Source organism: Rousettus aegyptiacus, unplaced genomic scaffold (assembly GCF_014176215.1).
Source record: "Rousettus aegyptiacus isolate mRouAeg1 unplaced genomic scaffold, mRouAeg1.p scaffold_m13_p_2, whole genome shotgun sequence".
NCBI classification, from domain to species: Eukaryota; Metazoa; Chordata; class Mammalia; order Chiroptera; family Pteropodidae; genus Rousettus; species Rousettus aegyptiacus.
Genome location: NW_023416295.1, coordinates 2,787,673 through 2,802,906, shown reverse-complemented (window position 1 = coordinate 2,802,906; position 15,234 = coordinate 2,787,673). Strand labels below are relative to the sequence as shown.

Here is a 15,234-nt window from a genome sequence, read left to right as displayed (position 1 = left end):
CTCCCACGCCCTGGGGCGGGAGCCGGTGCGCGTCCTGGGCGGCTTGCCGTGCTGGGGACGCCCACACCGCCCAGGACGCCTCTCCAGTCACCCGCAGACCGAGAAACCGCGTGACTGGCCGCTGCCTTTGCCGCCATGACCATCGACAGTGGCGTCACAGACTGGCCTCGTCCCGACGGCATCCTCGGCTTCTGGACGCCCCGGTCCCAGACCCCGTCCTCCCTGACCCACCCGCACGAGTCCCCTGGAGGCGCACGTTGCAGTGGTCTGCCAGCGCCCGGCACAGCGGCCCTCGCCCAAGACGGGGCCTGGCGCAGGCCACACGCGCGGACGGTCCCCACCCCTGGTCCTTGCCACAGAAATTGGGACAAAGCTCTGTCACCCCGGGACCCTCGCCGCACACACATAAACACCCATGTGCGACCCTGGTCCCACCCGTCCCGACTTCCTTCCCGCGCCAGCCTGGATTCCGTCATCCGCTGAGTCAGCGGAGCGCCCGTCTGCACGTCGCCCGATGTGCATCAGTGGTCCTGGGGGTTGGTGCCTCCCGCTCCCCACATCCGGTCCCCATGCGGGAGCTCGGAGTCCCTCCCTCTCCGGAGAGCAGAGCCAGGCTCCGGGCCACAGCGAGCCCCAACGAAGCCCTCGGGAGCCTCACTGGCCGCCAGCAGGGAGGGGCCCCTTGCGCCCGCAGCCCCCCCCCCCCCCGCCCAGGGGCACAGGCCTCCCGGGACTCAGCCCAGCGCAGTGCTGCGAACAGGAGAAGCCCCGCCTCTCCGTTCCCGACGCCCCCCTGCCCCCCCCCAAAACTTGGAACGAGCAAAGTCGACCCCCCTCTTCTTCACCTGCATCTTTCCCTTCTTGTCACGAGTTCTCAAAATGTGGCCGCCCACAGGCATCTTGCCCAGTGTTTGACATCAGCTCCAGGGGGCCGTGCTTCAGGGCCCCCCGAAGAGCTCAAGGTTACCAGGAACTGTCTAACGCGGTTACTGTCGTCGTCGGCCTCGGCGTGGGCGCCCTCGGCAGGGGCTCCCGTGCTGGGGAGACCGCCCCTCGTCAGTGGGGCCACACAGCGTTTACTGGGGCCAGCACTTGACTCCACCTGGCAGGCACTGACCCTGCGGCCTGCAGGTGGGACGTGTTCTAGGGACCATCTTGGGGGGACACACCAAGCCTTGGCCCTGTCAGCACCCTTCAAGGTCAAGTGCGGCAAAGCCTGGTCTTTTAGGCCGCATGGCGAGAGCCACCTGAGCCTGGCAGGCAGCCCTCCAGGAGCCTCAGTGGACACCCAGCTCTGGCGACCTGGACCTCCCCTGCCCTCTGACCCCTAAATCCAGTGCTGGCCGGTGGCTTGCCCATCAGGGGCCAATGGAAGGCCACCTACAAAAGGCTTCATTTTAGGCAGGAAGAGAAGAAAACAGTGACATCTGTACCTTCGCCTGAATCCTTGCATTTGGGGACCGGGTCAGGGTCCTCCTTCCGGGGAGTTGCCCGCTCCCCCACTGCCTCTCGCTCCCGGGCGGCTGATTTATGTGAAGGTGTGTCAGCAAGGGGCTCAAACGAGGAACCTCCTCTGCCGACGGCCGGCCGTGCCAATAACTCATTTTTTAGCTCATTAGCTAACGGAGGCTGTGAGCGGCGGGCCTCTGGGGACCGCCCAAGGCGAGGTGATCGACGGCCGGCCCCCCTGCTCTTGAGCGGGCCTCCCCTGGGGAGCACGGGAGCTGAGCCGAGACGAGGCGGGTCCCAGAAGTAGGACGGGGACGTTGGGGATGACGATCGGAGCGTTTGCGCCTCGGCGCCGCGGTTTTGGGGGGATGGGGGGGTGGACGGTTCCAGACGACGGTCGGAGCGTTTGCGCCTCGGCACCGCGGTTTTGGGGGGTGGGGGGGTGGACGGTTCCAGACGACGCACTGGGTTTCAGGCAGAAAAGGAGTTGGCGCCGGCGCGCGCCTTCCACGTGTTCACTCTTGGCGCAGAAACCAAATGAGAGTGACGGAGAACGGGGCGGCTTGAGGAGCAGGCGCCTCCTTTCCCACAGTTCTGGAGGCCGGAAGTCCAAGGTCCAGGTGGCTCAGGGTCGGTTGCGGCCGAGGCCTCTTCCGGGCTTGCAGACGGCACCCACTCGCCGAGTCCTCACGCTGTCTTTCCTTCCTCCGCGTGCGCGGGGGGCGGTGGGGGTGGGGCGGGGGTCTCTGGTGTCTCTCCCTCTTATAAAACTCCCGTCCCGTTCGGTTGGGTCCCACCCTATGACTTCATTTAAGCTTAATTGCCCTCTACACGCTCTGCCTCCGAAACGGTCCCCTTGGGGATTAGGGCACCAACGTATGAATTTGGGGGGGACACACAATTCTGTCCAAACATCGAGGAAGACTTGAGACATCTCGAGGCTGTGGGCAGCGGCTTCCAGACATGGTCCTGGAGACCCTGACAGCCATGGGGCTGTTTAAACCCGCCGAACCCCCTCCCTCGCCCCAGCGTCTCAGGCCCCCTGTACTCTGGGGAGCGAGGGGTGGCTCACCAGACACTGGTGGGTTTGCCCAGGCCCCTGGCCAAGCATGCTGACCCCGTGAGGCTCCTGTGTACAGAGAGCTGTGATCTAGGAAGCTGCAGCCCTCGGCAGGAGGCTCAGCCCCTGCCACCCCAGCCACCAGCACCTCCTTGTCACACACCCCCCGCAGGTGAGTTCTCACGTGCTTGGCAGCTGCGCAATTCACGAGAGATGTCATGCTCTTCGATCATAGCGACACCAGAGGCCGCCATGTGCAGAGTGACACTGTGGCCAGCGCATCGTTCATGCACGTGACCTTATACCCCAGAACCGCTGGCCTGCCGTAGACAGCGCCACGCCCATTCTGCAGACGAGGAAAGGAGGGTCCGGGGCATGACTGAAGCTGCCGATGTCTGCACCCCTAAGAACAAAGCAGACACGCAAACCCTTGTCTGTCTGATGCTGAACACCGCAGGTCACCCCGACGTTCATCCCTGAGCCTGCCGTTCCCAGCGGCTGAGCCTGCACACCTGACTCATACACGAAGCCCAGTGGCCCGTGGCTTGTAGCTCTCTGGCCACCTCCCCGTATCTGAAGAGCACCAAACCTGGCAGCCCCGCAGGACCCCAAAGCCGGCGTGGTCGGCTCGTTTTTAAATAGCGCAAGAAATTGCAGTGAAGGGCCATGGCTCCATCAAATAATAAAAAACAGACATTGAACAGATCTGGGGGGCGTCCTCGGGGAGGGGTCGGGCCCGGTAGACGCGGCGCTGGGGGAGGCGGACGCCCCTGAGAAGGCCACAGAGGCTCCGCACCTGTCCCGTCTCCCTGCCATGTCCCTCAGACATGTGTCCTGGAGGGCACACGCTCCACGTTCGAGCTGTTGGAGGCGCCAAGGCCCCTGCAGGGTGCAGCCACCCTGCTCCAGCTCCAGGTGTGGCAGCCGCGAGGCTGGGGAGCGTGCTCCACACCCCGTCCCCAATTCACGCACAGGATATTAGTCTTTCTCCTAAAGAGGACGCCCCAGATGGTAGGCGTTGGCAGCCCCGCCGAACCTGGGCCCACCTTGAGACGCCGATTTGTAAAAGCAAAGAACAGTTTGAACCAGATAAACACACCGAGTTCAGTGCAGTCAGGCAGACGAGCTCGTCCGTGACCAGAGCGGAGGGCAGGAGGCCACGCAGCACGTCCCCGTGAGAGCGCACGGCCCCAGGAGAGGACGCAGGGCTGCGGGCTCGTCCTCGCTCTGTGGGGCGTTTGAATATCAAAAACATGGTTGGACCATTGCAGTTTGGGCTCTGGGTCCTACGTTCCTGTCTCGGGTTCATCCCCAGACTATTCGGCAGTGAGGACGAACGTCACCTGGAACAGAATGAAAGAACTCAGATTTTAATCCCTGCCAAAAAAAATTAAGAGTTGACAAATTGGAACTTAAAAAAACCTGGACGGACCCTCCACCGTGATCCCTTTCGTGTATTTCTCATTGGCCTCCTCAGTGATTTATGACATGCGTCAACGTACGTTTATAACATGTCTTAAACGAGGTTTTTAAATTGCATGAGAACAGGAGTCGGCTGGGGTTTTCCTGTCTGTTGCCTGGCCCCGCGCTTCCAAGACGTCGCGGCCGCTCCGACGCCTGTGTCGTGGCCTGGGCAGGGGCCGGGGACAGGGTGCACCTGGCCGCCTCCGTCCGAGCCGCGTTTGCAGGTGCCGGGGCGGCTCCCCTGCTGCAGCCAAGGGTTCAGCCCGGATCTCTCTGCGTGAAAAGGGTCGCCGGGGGTCGCCGGGGGGTCACTCACATGTACCAGGAAGTGAAGCAAAACTAATCCAGATTTACTCCTGGAAGAATTTGTTTGCCTTAGTATTTAAAAACAGATTAGAGACCCTGGATCACTAGGAGCAGTGTCAACACGGGCAAAAGGTGTAAACAAGGCCTTTTCTCCGTACTTGGGAGGAAAGAATGTCGCGGGTAATGAGTTTTCTTTCTCGAGTGTCGGGCGGTCCGGAGCGACTTCTCTGTGTGGTTCGTAGCTATGTACCCTGCCCATTCCCCTGGAGAAAATGCTGGATTTTCAGAGAGGGCAATTGTGAATCAGTGTGTTATTTAAGTCTCGGGGGGCAGTCGCAGTCAGGCCTTATCTGTAGGGCTTTCTTCACCCTCATCAGCAGCATCCGTCCAGTGCGACGACCCCTCCCCTCCGTCCCCCCGACTCTTCCGTTTCGAGAGCTGCTTGCCTCGGTCTCTTGCATTTTCTTGCTCTTCCCCCCCTCCCCCAGCAATGCTGCGGAATCCCGAGGGTTGCTGAGTTACTGTCAATGTCTTTTACGCTCTTTTTTGAGCAGCCAAAACCCACCATAAGTAGCCGCGGAGCGCGGGAGTCAGCGGCCCGGGGTCGGGACCTTTGGGTTAACGCGAACACACCTTGCCGCAGGCTCCATCCTCCCTTTCTTCAGCCACCCCTCCTTCCTGCCGCCGCCTCTTTCCTGGCCGTCCTTCCAGGTGTCGTAGGCGGGTGTCCTGGCCCCTCTGGAGCAAGGAGGGGTCTGCCATCACGCCCACCCAGCTCCCGATGATCTCAGCAGGCCGCGTCGTTGTGGGAGGGGCCCCAGCTGCCATCTCTTCCCCCTACACCCCGAGGCGGCCCCCCTCTTCCCCTAGCTTCCTCTCCCCTGCACCCCCAGCTCAGCTCTGGCCTCTGGGCCACCTGCCCTGTGTCCTGGGCTGGGCCCTACGCACGTTCCCTCAGGAAACCCGGCCATTCTTTGTCATTTAAGGGATTGGTGGCATTCTCCATAGAGCCCCCTCAAGCATCAGAGGGAACACGGAGCGGCCCGGGGTGACTGGGTGCAGCTCACGGCCCCTCCCCGAACCGCCCAGGGCCCCGCCCCTCCGTCCGTGTGTCCATAGCAGTCTCTCCTTCCAGGGTCAGCGTTTCGACACCCGAGGCGTTCACACACCCCCTCCCGGGCGGGTGGGCTCGGAGCCGAGGGCAGGTCACACCCAGGCCCGGGAGCCCACCTCTGTCCCCCGAATCCGGACACGTGTCTTCAGTCCCGACTCCGCCGCAGAAAGGGCCTCGCGGCCTGTGGCGGGCGTGCGTCCCGCGTCCTGCTGGAAGGGCCCCAGCTGGAGCGGCGCCTCTCCAGGCCGCAGCCTGGCATGAGAACCGACAGAAATCAAGGGAGAGGCCAAGGCCACGGGCCTCCGGGGCAGCCACACACCGCGGGCATCAGAATCCCCCGCAGGGGTGATCGCGACGGCCCCCAGCGGCTGCGATTCCGTGGCCGAGGACCCGCCCCACTGCGGGTGCTGGGGGCTGACGCTGTGAACCGTCCCCCTGGGGGCCTCCTGGCCCCGGGGAGGACACGCGGGGGTGGGGCCGTGGGGCCGCAGCCTCGGCCGCCCTGCTGGCCGTGACCGCCCCGTCTCGTGGCTTCCGCAGGGAGGAGAGGGAGCGCTGGATCCGGGCCAAGTACGAGCAGAAGCTGTTCCTGGCGCCGCTGCCGTGCGCCGAGCTGCCCCTGGGCCAGCACCTGCTGCGGGCCACCGCCGACGAGGACCTGCGGGCCGTCATCCTGCTGCTGGCGCACGGCTCCCGCGACGAGGTGAACGAGACGAGCGGCGACGTGGACGGCCGCACGGCGCTGCACGTGGCCTGCCGGAGGGGCAACGTGGTCCTGGCGCAGCTCCTGATCTGGGTAGGTGGCCGCACGCCCGCCGGGGGCGCGGCGGGGAGGGCCCGGCCGGACGCGGGGCGCGGCGGGAGCGGGGCGCTCGGGGTCCCGTGCGGGCGCGAGGTCAGCGGCGTGCCCCACCCCCCCGCACCCGGGACCCTGCCCGGCACGCAGCACGTGCTGGCGTTCCCACGACGTTCATCGTCCTGGTCACCGTCTGGGTCAGGCGCGGTTGGCGGCGGCCTGGTTTGTCCTACAAAGGACTCCCCTCGTTTTGTTTCGTTTGTTTGTTTGGGGGGGAGGGATAAAAAACTGAGTGTTCTGCGTAGTTTTCCAGTTACCAAACGGGATTTTTCATTCACGTAACACAAAACACCAGGCCCTGACCTCTGAGAGCTGGCGTGGTAGGGGTCCATCCAGGCCTTCGTCTGGGCTTTCCTGATGAATTTCTCCTGGGAGAACTATCGTTTTAGTCCTTGCCAGAGCGTGTGCCACGAATCTCAAACGGGGAACAAAAAGGGAGACTGCAACTATGAAGAGGGGTGCTGCCTGGGCCAGCCAGGACCCGACCCCGAGGCCCACACCCCACGTCCCCTCCGAAGAGGGGTAGAAAGCTGCCTGCCGAGGGGTGTATGGTGGGCAGGGGACAGCCCAGAGGGGGCCCGCCCTGCCGCGGCCTCCGCCGCCCCCGCCCCCACGGCAGGAGAGCGGTGCAGGCCGCACAGCTGAGGGTGAGCCTCCTACACGTTTTTCCCTGGCTTTCGTGATGGGCGCGTCTGGAGAGTTGGGCGCCCAAGTGTCAGGATCACTCGCACGTTTGGCTCCTCCCTGACGATGGTGTGTTAGTCTGCTCAGGCCGCCCTGCAAGGTACCAGACTGGGGGCTGACACAACAGAAATCTGTTTTCACACAGATTTGCAAGTCAGAAGTTCGAGGTCAAGGTGAGGGCAAGGGGGGGTCTCTCCTGAGGCCTCTCTGCTTAGGCTGCAGACGGCCGTCTCCTCCCTGTCCTCATGTGGCCTCTCCTGTGTGTGCGCACACACCTCACCGTCTCTTACTTGTGTAAGGACACCAGCCTGCTGGATCAGGGCCCCACCCACATGACCTCCTTTAACCCTAACTCCTTCTCTAAAGGCTCTGCCTCCAAATAGGCCACTACTTAAAGTCCTGAGGGTAAGGACTCTAGCATAGGGACTGGGGGTTGGGGACACAGCTAGTTCGGCAACACACGGCATCCCTCTCAGATTGGGCCAAAGTTCCTTTAACTGCAGTGCTCCATGCTGACGAGAGTGTGGCACTGTCCCACGTCACGGTGGACGTGGAAGTTGTGGCACCCTTTTTCAAGACAAAAAGCTAAAGGCATTGTTGCGGTTTAACCTGGCGTTTCCCCTTCCGGCCGTCACTGGACTGGTCCGAGGTCTGGACAGACTCGATGTGAGGGTGGGTGCCCAGCACAGAGCTCTGTACACCAGCGACAGTGTTTAAACGGAACATGTAGCCGCCGAGGACAGTCCCCGAGTTATGCTGACACGGAGGAATTCTGGATGTCTCTCACATGTCATGGCTTGAATAATTTTCAATGACGTGAGAAAACAATCGTAGTTCAGTGTTCAGTAAGAAAAAGAAAAAAAATGAAAGATTAATTATTCCTGTAAGTTTCACGTCAGTTACAGTGGGGGGCGGGGCTGAGGGCCAGGGAGCCTGGGAGGGAAGTGCGCGGAGCTGTTCATGAACCAAGGCTGCCGTGGGTCACGGGGTCGCAGGTGCATTTTCCCTGCGCCTCGGCATTCGCTCTGTAGCTCCCACAAGGACGGTGAATGGCCCCTGAGGTCACAAAAGTGACCGTGTCTTTTGTGTTTACGATTGGAAGGTCAAGATGGACATAGCAGACCCCGCGCGCACAGAGCACGAGCTTTCCTTCCACGCGCCCCGTGCGGGGCCGGGCCGCACCTCCCACGCGAGGGGCGTGCGCGCCCCGCCCGCCGCAGCCGTCCCCGGGGTCCCCAGCCGCCCCGCGCGCCCGCCGCTGCGCCTGCACCGCTAACGCGGCTCTGTTGCCTCCGCAGTACGGGGTGGACGTCACGGCCCGCGACGCCCACGGGAACACGGCGCTGGCCTACGCGCGCCAGGCGGCCAGCCCGGAGTGCGCGGGCGTCCTGCTGCAGTACGGCTGCCCCGACGAGCGCTTCGTGCTCATGGCCACCCCCAACCTGGCCCGCAAGAGCAACGGCCGGGACGGCAGCGGCGGGAGGGCGCCCACCGTCATCTGAGCCCCGGCGCCCGCGGCCCCCGGCGCCCTCCGCGGACGTCGCAGCACGCGAGTGCCGCCCGCCACCCCCTTCCGCCCTCCCTCACCCCGAGCGACAGCGCCGAGACCTGGACAAGCCCTCGAGGGGCGAAGCGGAGGCCAGGAGGCCCCAGGATCGATTTTCTTTTCTTCACAGTCTCCCCGAAAGCCGCACACGGGAGCGACCGACGGGCTGTGGTCGGTCGGTCGGTCGGTGGACGATAGCACACGGCGGGCGCGGGACCCTCGTCCCCGCGCCTGCACACGGAGCACGCACAAGGGCCGGGAGCCGGCGGGGCGGGCGGCGGGCGCGGGGGGCGGGGCGCCCCCGACCGGCAGTTAAGCACACCAGTACATTTCACCTCCACCGCACGCGACGCCCGGGCTCACGTCCTCCGCGCCGAGCTCGGCGGCGTAAATCAGAAGCAAGCAGAGTTTGTCAGGTTGGAAGCCCCTATGATGGTCTGTGTCAAATCAGTTGTAGCTAATCTGTCCAGGGAGAATACTGGCTTCATTACGCCTGTGTAGTTGAGTTCTTCCAGCACTACCGCTGTTTAATAGGACATGATTACTCATCACCGGGAAGAAAGCATATTAGCCGAGGAGGTAGTTACGCAGCACGCTCGGGTGATTGCCGCGATGTGATTGCAATACTCTTAGAAGCATCATGTCATCCAGACATGTCCTCCCAAGCCCTCGCAGCCCTCCTTTCTGAATTCACTGTCATAATTTAGTATCTGTTTAATTTTTCAGTCCAAAGAGAGGGAATCAGTTGCTGGGTATGATTTGACTGCAGTCTCCTTGGTGCAAAAACAAAATGGAAAAAAATAGTAATAATAATAAGAGTAACTCGGAAATCCAAAAGAAAATCACGAATTCAGCTAACAGTAACATTTCGAGTGCATTCAGTAAACTAAATGCATAAAAGGCTCCCCCGCCCCAAACATGAAAGATGTTTTGTGTCTTTTTGCCAACCAAGGGAGGCCTCTTGGGTCTCAGTCACTCCTGGGCCACAGTGCCCAAGTCACACAGGCTTCTGTATCATGTCTCCAGATAAGATGTGTGGAAATCTATTTGAATAAAAGAAGCATAAATATGCATTGATTTTTGTACAGACAAATGGCACCTCTGTTAATTTATAAATTGAACTGGATGTGAACTAATAATGTACAACTAGTTGAGATAAGAGGGTTACAGATCACTGTACATGGGGCATTTTCGCAGCAGTAAACACTCCCATTAATGTGATATACAGCTTTGAGGAAGGAGCACATCGGAATAAGATGGTGGTACAATTTGCTTATTAAAAGCAAGAGAGGGAAAAAAAAAGACACCGAAGCCTATCAGAGAGGGGTCAGAGGCACGCGAGTCCTCGTGTTGACAGCAGGGCTTGGCTCTGTCGCCGCTTCCGCCGGCCCCAGGGGGCCGGGACCCCCAGCAAGGCGAGGGGGCCCCCCAGCAAGGCGAGGGGCGCTGTCCGGGCACCAGACCCGGGGCTCGCTGGCGGTAGGTGGACGGCTGCCGCCGACGGTTCTGTGGCACGACTGTCCCGTGGGGACCCCTGGGGCTCGCTCCCGGCGGCCAGGCTCTCCACGTGAGTACGTCACCTGCTCGGCTGTCGTCATGGCATCGGCCTGCTGCTTTTGGCCGCCTCCAGCGTGGTGGCCAAACCAGTAAACCAGATCGGGATACCTCAGGCTCACAGAGGAAAGGGGTGACTGTGCCGAGAGCCCTTTGGCCGTGCGATGGGGCAGAGGGTTGTCACTCGGAAGGACGGCCCCAGACTGGCGTAGCACAGGAACGCAGCCAGCCGCGGGAAGCTCCTCGCTCCCATGTATTAAACCTTCTATTTTATAAGAATTTTTTTCCTGTTTTTTCACTTTAAAAAAAAAAAAAAGTAGGTGGGAAAAAAACAGCTTTGCACACAGGTTATATGTAGGTCAGTGTCTCGTGGACGTTCGGACCTTCGTCCGGCCCAGTGGAACGCGGCGGCTTCCAGGAGGGACAGGTGCAGGGGCCGTGAGTCCGACGACCTTGGCGGCGCGCCCCTGACCCTCCGCCGACCCCTAATTCTGCGTGTCCTCACTGTGTAGTTATCCCCAACGCGAGTAGCAAAGAGGGGGAGTCCTTGCCTGCTGCTCTGACCCAGCTTCACACGTCCGCGCCACACAGCCTGCCGCACAGACTCTACGCAGTGATCACAAATGCAGCATAAACGAAGTCCCTAAATTATTTCATTGTAGCGAATCCCCACTATAGGAATGCTTCATTATAGCGAAGCCTCTTTTTGGAAAGAGGTGGAATTCCTTGTCAGGCTTCTCTTTGGGATGTATATGCGCGTGTACATATTATTGTATGTTTATAATATAATATTTTCCCAAACGACTTCTTTTTTCACTTAGCCTTTCATGACCCGAATGCTAGCTTGTTTGGGGGATTCTTTCCCCTTCGGACCCCCCGGCACGGGGCCTTCGTCGCCTCCCTGCGGCCCAGCTCCGGGAGGCAGCCTGTTCTCCTGTGCGTTGGTGACAGAGGACGGGCTAGTGGGCATCGCGCAGGGGTGAGCGGCGGCTAACCTGCTTGCGTCTGTCACACTGGAAGTCCTTCGCCGACAGGGTCCTCGTTCCCATTTTAAAGCCTCACGAACGCCGAGGCTGGAGAAGTGACGAGCCAGGGCCAGTGTTAGGAAACCACCAGCTTGGGGCAGGGGTCGCGCTCTCACAGTTCGCTTCCTCGTCAGTTCTATGGCAACGGCACACGGAGCCACCACTGCAGGAGCCACGTTCCCTTTCCCTCTCCCCTTGGAGGAGAAGCCGCCTGCCGGGGAAGGCACAGGAAGGGGTGGCCTTGAGGGTGACCCGGATGCACTGCCGACCCCGCTGTGGCCGAGAGAACCCCGCAGAGAGAGGAGCCCGGACGCTGACCCCGCCCGAGCGGACGGCCGGCTTACCACGCCACAGCCCCAAGGGCGGTTCCCCGGCCCTGGCATCTCCCGTCCTCCCACGAGATGAGCGGCTCGAGGGTGAGCAAGTGGCATGGCCGTGAGGGAGCCTGTGGCCTCATGCAGGTGCGGTTTCCTGTCTCACGGGAAGCACACACGAGGTGGAATCATCCAGAAAGCAGGTGGCGAGGCGGAGGGATGCCTGCCGGTCCCGGCCGAGCGGGCACAGAGGAGCGCAGCCCGCACCGAAGCGCTCTGGGCCGGGCGTGTGCATCGGCACCTTCTCCACGGGGCCGTGGGTCCGGCCGTGTCCCCCACCCCCCTGTCCCCACTGCCCGTCCCCCGCCCCTCTTCCAGGGTTGTGTCTGGCCTGATGAGGTTTTCTTGGGCCAGGGCCTCTGCCATCCAGCATAGGTACCAGTCCCTTCCACACTTGAGAGAGCCACACACATTCGGGGTCACTCCCCACATTTGCAAAGGAGTCGCTACTGACTTCATCAGGGAAGAACACAGTCTGACGTGGAAGCCAGCCCAGAGGCCAACCCGGGTCCCCTGGCTTTGCCGTCCCACCTGTGCGGCCTCGGGCAGGCATCCAGCTTCTCAGCCTTGTTCCTCGTCTGTGACGCTGGGGTGGCTTTGCAGAGCAGGCGATGTTTCAAGCCAACGTGATCGGTGTCAGCCTGACGCCCAGCCAGGGGCTGGATGCTCAGAAGGTGGCCGTGTTTGTTAAGGACAGAAAGGTGGCTAGGACCCAAGCTAGGTCACATGCCTGGCACGTGGCCCCTGAGCTGGCACCCCCATCCTCAAGCCTGAACTGCCCGATCGCTCTCTTCAGCCCACTGGCCTAACTTGACCGTCCGTTTTTTCAGTCCGAGATGGATTTTGCAGAGGCAGAGAAAAGGCCGCATCTCGCCGTGTGCCGGTCGCCGGTGTGGGCTCAGGCCCAGGACGAGTGCTCCTCCTGCACCCCGTTGTGCCGTTGGCCTGGATGGGCCTCCCCCCCGTGCAGATGCCACTCCCAGGCGCCGAGACTCCGCATGACACACTCACGTGCTGGTCCTCGTTCCCATGTCCTCTGCCCACTGGGTGAAGCCCGAGCTCGCCGGACCGGCAGCCCCCGGGGCCGGCCGGGCGCGGCTCTGGGCTCCGCGGCCCCCGCTCTGGCTTCCTTCCTCCCCCTGCCTGTGTGCTAGGATGCTGAGCATCCACTTGCTGCGGCTGTCTGACCTTCCAGGGTGACCTTCAGCTTGTCTCGTGCCCACACTCGGTGATACCACCTTCCCCCTCAAGACCTGCCATCAGGTCCTGTGGACAGCACAGCACCCCCAGCCCAAGCCGTGCTCACGGGTGACGGGGGGTCCCAGCCCTTCCCCCTCGCATGTAGAAATGTTCTGGAAACAAGGGCGGAGGGATCCATATTTCCACCTAGGGAGGTTTAGAAGCCTTGCAACGATATGGGCCTTCTGAAGGTGTGATGAGGTTTCAGAACGTCTCAAAAGGCAGAGAGAATTGGAAAGCAGATCCGTTTACCTCGGTGGGTTGCTGTGCCCCCCGCCCCACACACACACATCTGCCGTCTCTTCCCCCACAAACCCACAAGGTCGCATAGCTCTCTAGAACCCTCCCCACCCCAGACGGTATTTATGTCCTTCGAGCCAAGAAATTGAAAAGCAGTCAGGAAAGATTCAAATAGAAATGCGCTGAAGACAGACACCTTTCTCCTCCAAGAAACGACATTCCTGACCGCCCCCTCAGACGTGGCTTTCACAGGTCGTGAAGTCGTGTCTCAAGGCGACGTTCACCCTCGTCCGTCACCAAAAAGCTAAATGGGGACCTTGGGCGTCCAGACTTGGCATCTGTCGCTTTTAGCCATTGTTGACAGGGTGTTTGGATTCCCACGTGGCCTTCTTCAGGAAGCCCTGTGGTCAGTGAGTCCAGCGTGGGCCCAGCGGCCCCACTGGCCTGCCGAGTCCTTGGCCATTTGGGCGTCTAAACCAGTCAGCATCTGATTCTTTCTGGTCTCAGGAGAGAGCAGGGGAGCAGTCCAGCCTCCTGGGGGCGATGAGGCCGTGCTCAGGCCTGTACCTCCTTCACGGCCAGGACACGGCCGCTGTCCCAAGGTGCCGGGACGTCCGTGACCAGAGAGAAACGGTGCCACTCAGGGTCAGCACGCCCCTCGCCTCGCAAGGAAAACGTCACCTCTAACGACTTGGACGCGAGTACTTCAAAACCACAAGCGTCCTTTCCCTTAGAGAGGAGAAGCTGCTCACAGGGCGTTTCTGAGCCATGCCCGCAGCTCCCTGTTAACCGTGGTGTCTGCTGCGCTTTAAACGTAGGGGGACACGTTCTTCCCCAGTTTGGATCTTTCAGTCTGGGTCCAAGTTGAAGTCAGAGGACATGTCACCAGTAGGGGACTTTGTAAAGCCAAAAAGTCTGTTTTTGATCTGCGACTTTTAAAACTCTCAAGTCCCGGAAGCTCCTGGGGTCCACCATGTAGTCTATGCCGGCCCGGAGCGAGAGTTCGTGTCTGGACGTCGGCAGACTCCCCTAGCCACGTCTCTGTCACGGGGTGCTGTATAGCTGTCACGTGGCAGCCTGTGGTTCCCGGTGCTGGGCCTGGCTGGCAGATGCCCTTGTCTGAGGCCTGCAGGGTGTCGGTGCTCGGTGGTGGGCAGGGCCGGGCCAGGCAGGTGAGCCCCGCAGAGCCCGCCACGGCCCTGAAGGCGGCAGCTGTTCAGGTGTGAGCTGCCCTGGTAGATGGAGGACAGGCTGAGGCCTCTAGCCGGGTGACACCTGCTCAGCGGCCCCTCGATGCATGCCAGGCAGGGCACCTTCGCGCGGGTGCCAGAGGTCGGCTCAGGGCGTGTGGCCTCTGTAGAGAAGGAACCCCAGGGGGTGGTGATCACGCCATGTGATAGCGATGCGCCATTCAGGATGGATCCAGAATGATCTAGAATCCAGTGCTGGCAGGAATTGGATGACTTTTGTCTCGAGACTCAGGTGAGAGTGTTGGAGAACCTTCCAAATGGAACAGGGCTTCCCCCTAACATCCCAGCCATCAGGGGCAGTTACCCTGAATCGGAGGATGTCCCCATGTCCCCAGAGCCAAACGGGTCCTCGCCGGCCTGGGAAGCTGATGTCTGCTCTGGTTTGAGACTCGTGGGAGAGGACGTCCCCCCGACCCCTCAAAGATCACTTAGCGAGGGGTCACCCATGTAAAATAACAGGGGTGTGGGGCTCCGTGAGGACATGCTGGGTCTCTCCAGCCCGGGGCGACACCTGCACGTAGAAATCCGGGTGACAGGCCAGGTATGAGGAGCAGTCAGCGCTGCACCTGACGTTCAGAGGGGCCACAGGTGTGTGAGCCGGGGGCAGACTGGGGAGTCAGCTCTCCCCGCTCATGTGACACGTGACACACCTCCCAGCCCCACCCCGGGGGTCTCGGCAGCCCCCTCCCCACGGCAGATGCGGGGTGCACAGGCGGACTTCCGGGCGGCCGGGGCCCTGAGCAGACAGGCAGCGGGTACCCTAGAAACAGCTCCCTGACGGTCCATACAGCTTGACGTCTCCCTCCTCCGCCGGCGCTGTGCCTCTAACGTACCACATTCTGGAGGTCGTGCCGCCCCCCCGCGTGCTGGGGGGGCGGGGCAGGGGGGGCTGTCACATGCACTTGCTCAGAGATCTCCCTGCTGAGCCCGAGGGAACCACTGAAGCCACGCCCCGCTCCAACCACCAGAAAGTTCTGGAATGGCCTCCCACGCCCCACAGCCCCCGCCCCCCTGCCTGGGACTCTGGATTGGGTTCTCGTCTGGCCACAGGGCGTCTCTGAAAGGGGCGCCCC

General features: G+C 61.7%; 1 protein-coding gene across 11 annotated transcripts in view; it reads left to right on the top strand.

Moving 5' to 3' along the window:
* AGAP1 (ArfGAP with GTPase domain, ankyrin repeat and PH domain 1) overlaps positions 1–10,837 on the top strand; it is a 415,084-nt gene extending 404,247 nt beyond the window's left edge. For all 11 annotated transcript variants that reach the window (XM_036236703.1, XM_016158954.2, XM_036236700.1 and 8 more), the window contains 2 exons: positions 5,934–6,189; positions 8,232–10,837. In XM_036236703.1, coding sequence (XP_036092596.1) covers positions 5,934–6,189; positions 8,232–8,435 — 460 coding nt within the window. In that variant the 3' untranslated portion in view covers positions 8,436–10,837. The remainder of the gene's footprint in view (positions 1–5,933; positions 6,190–8,231) is intronic.
* The last annotated feature ends 4,397 nt before the right edge of the window (positions 10,838–15,234 follow it).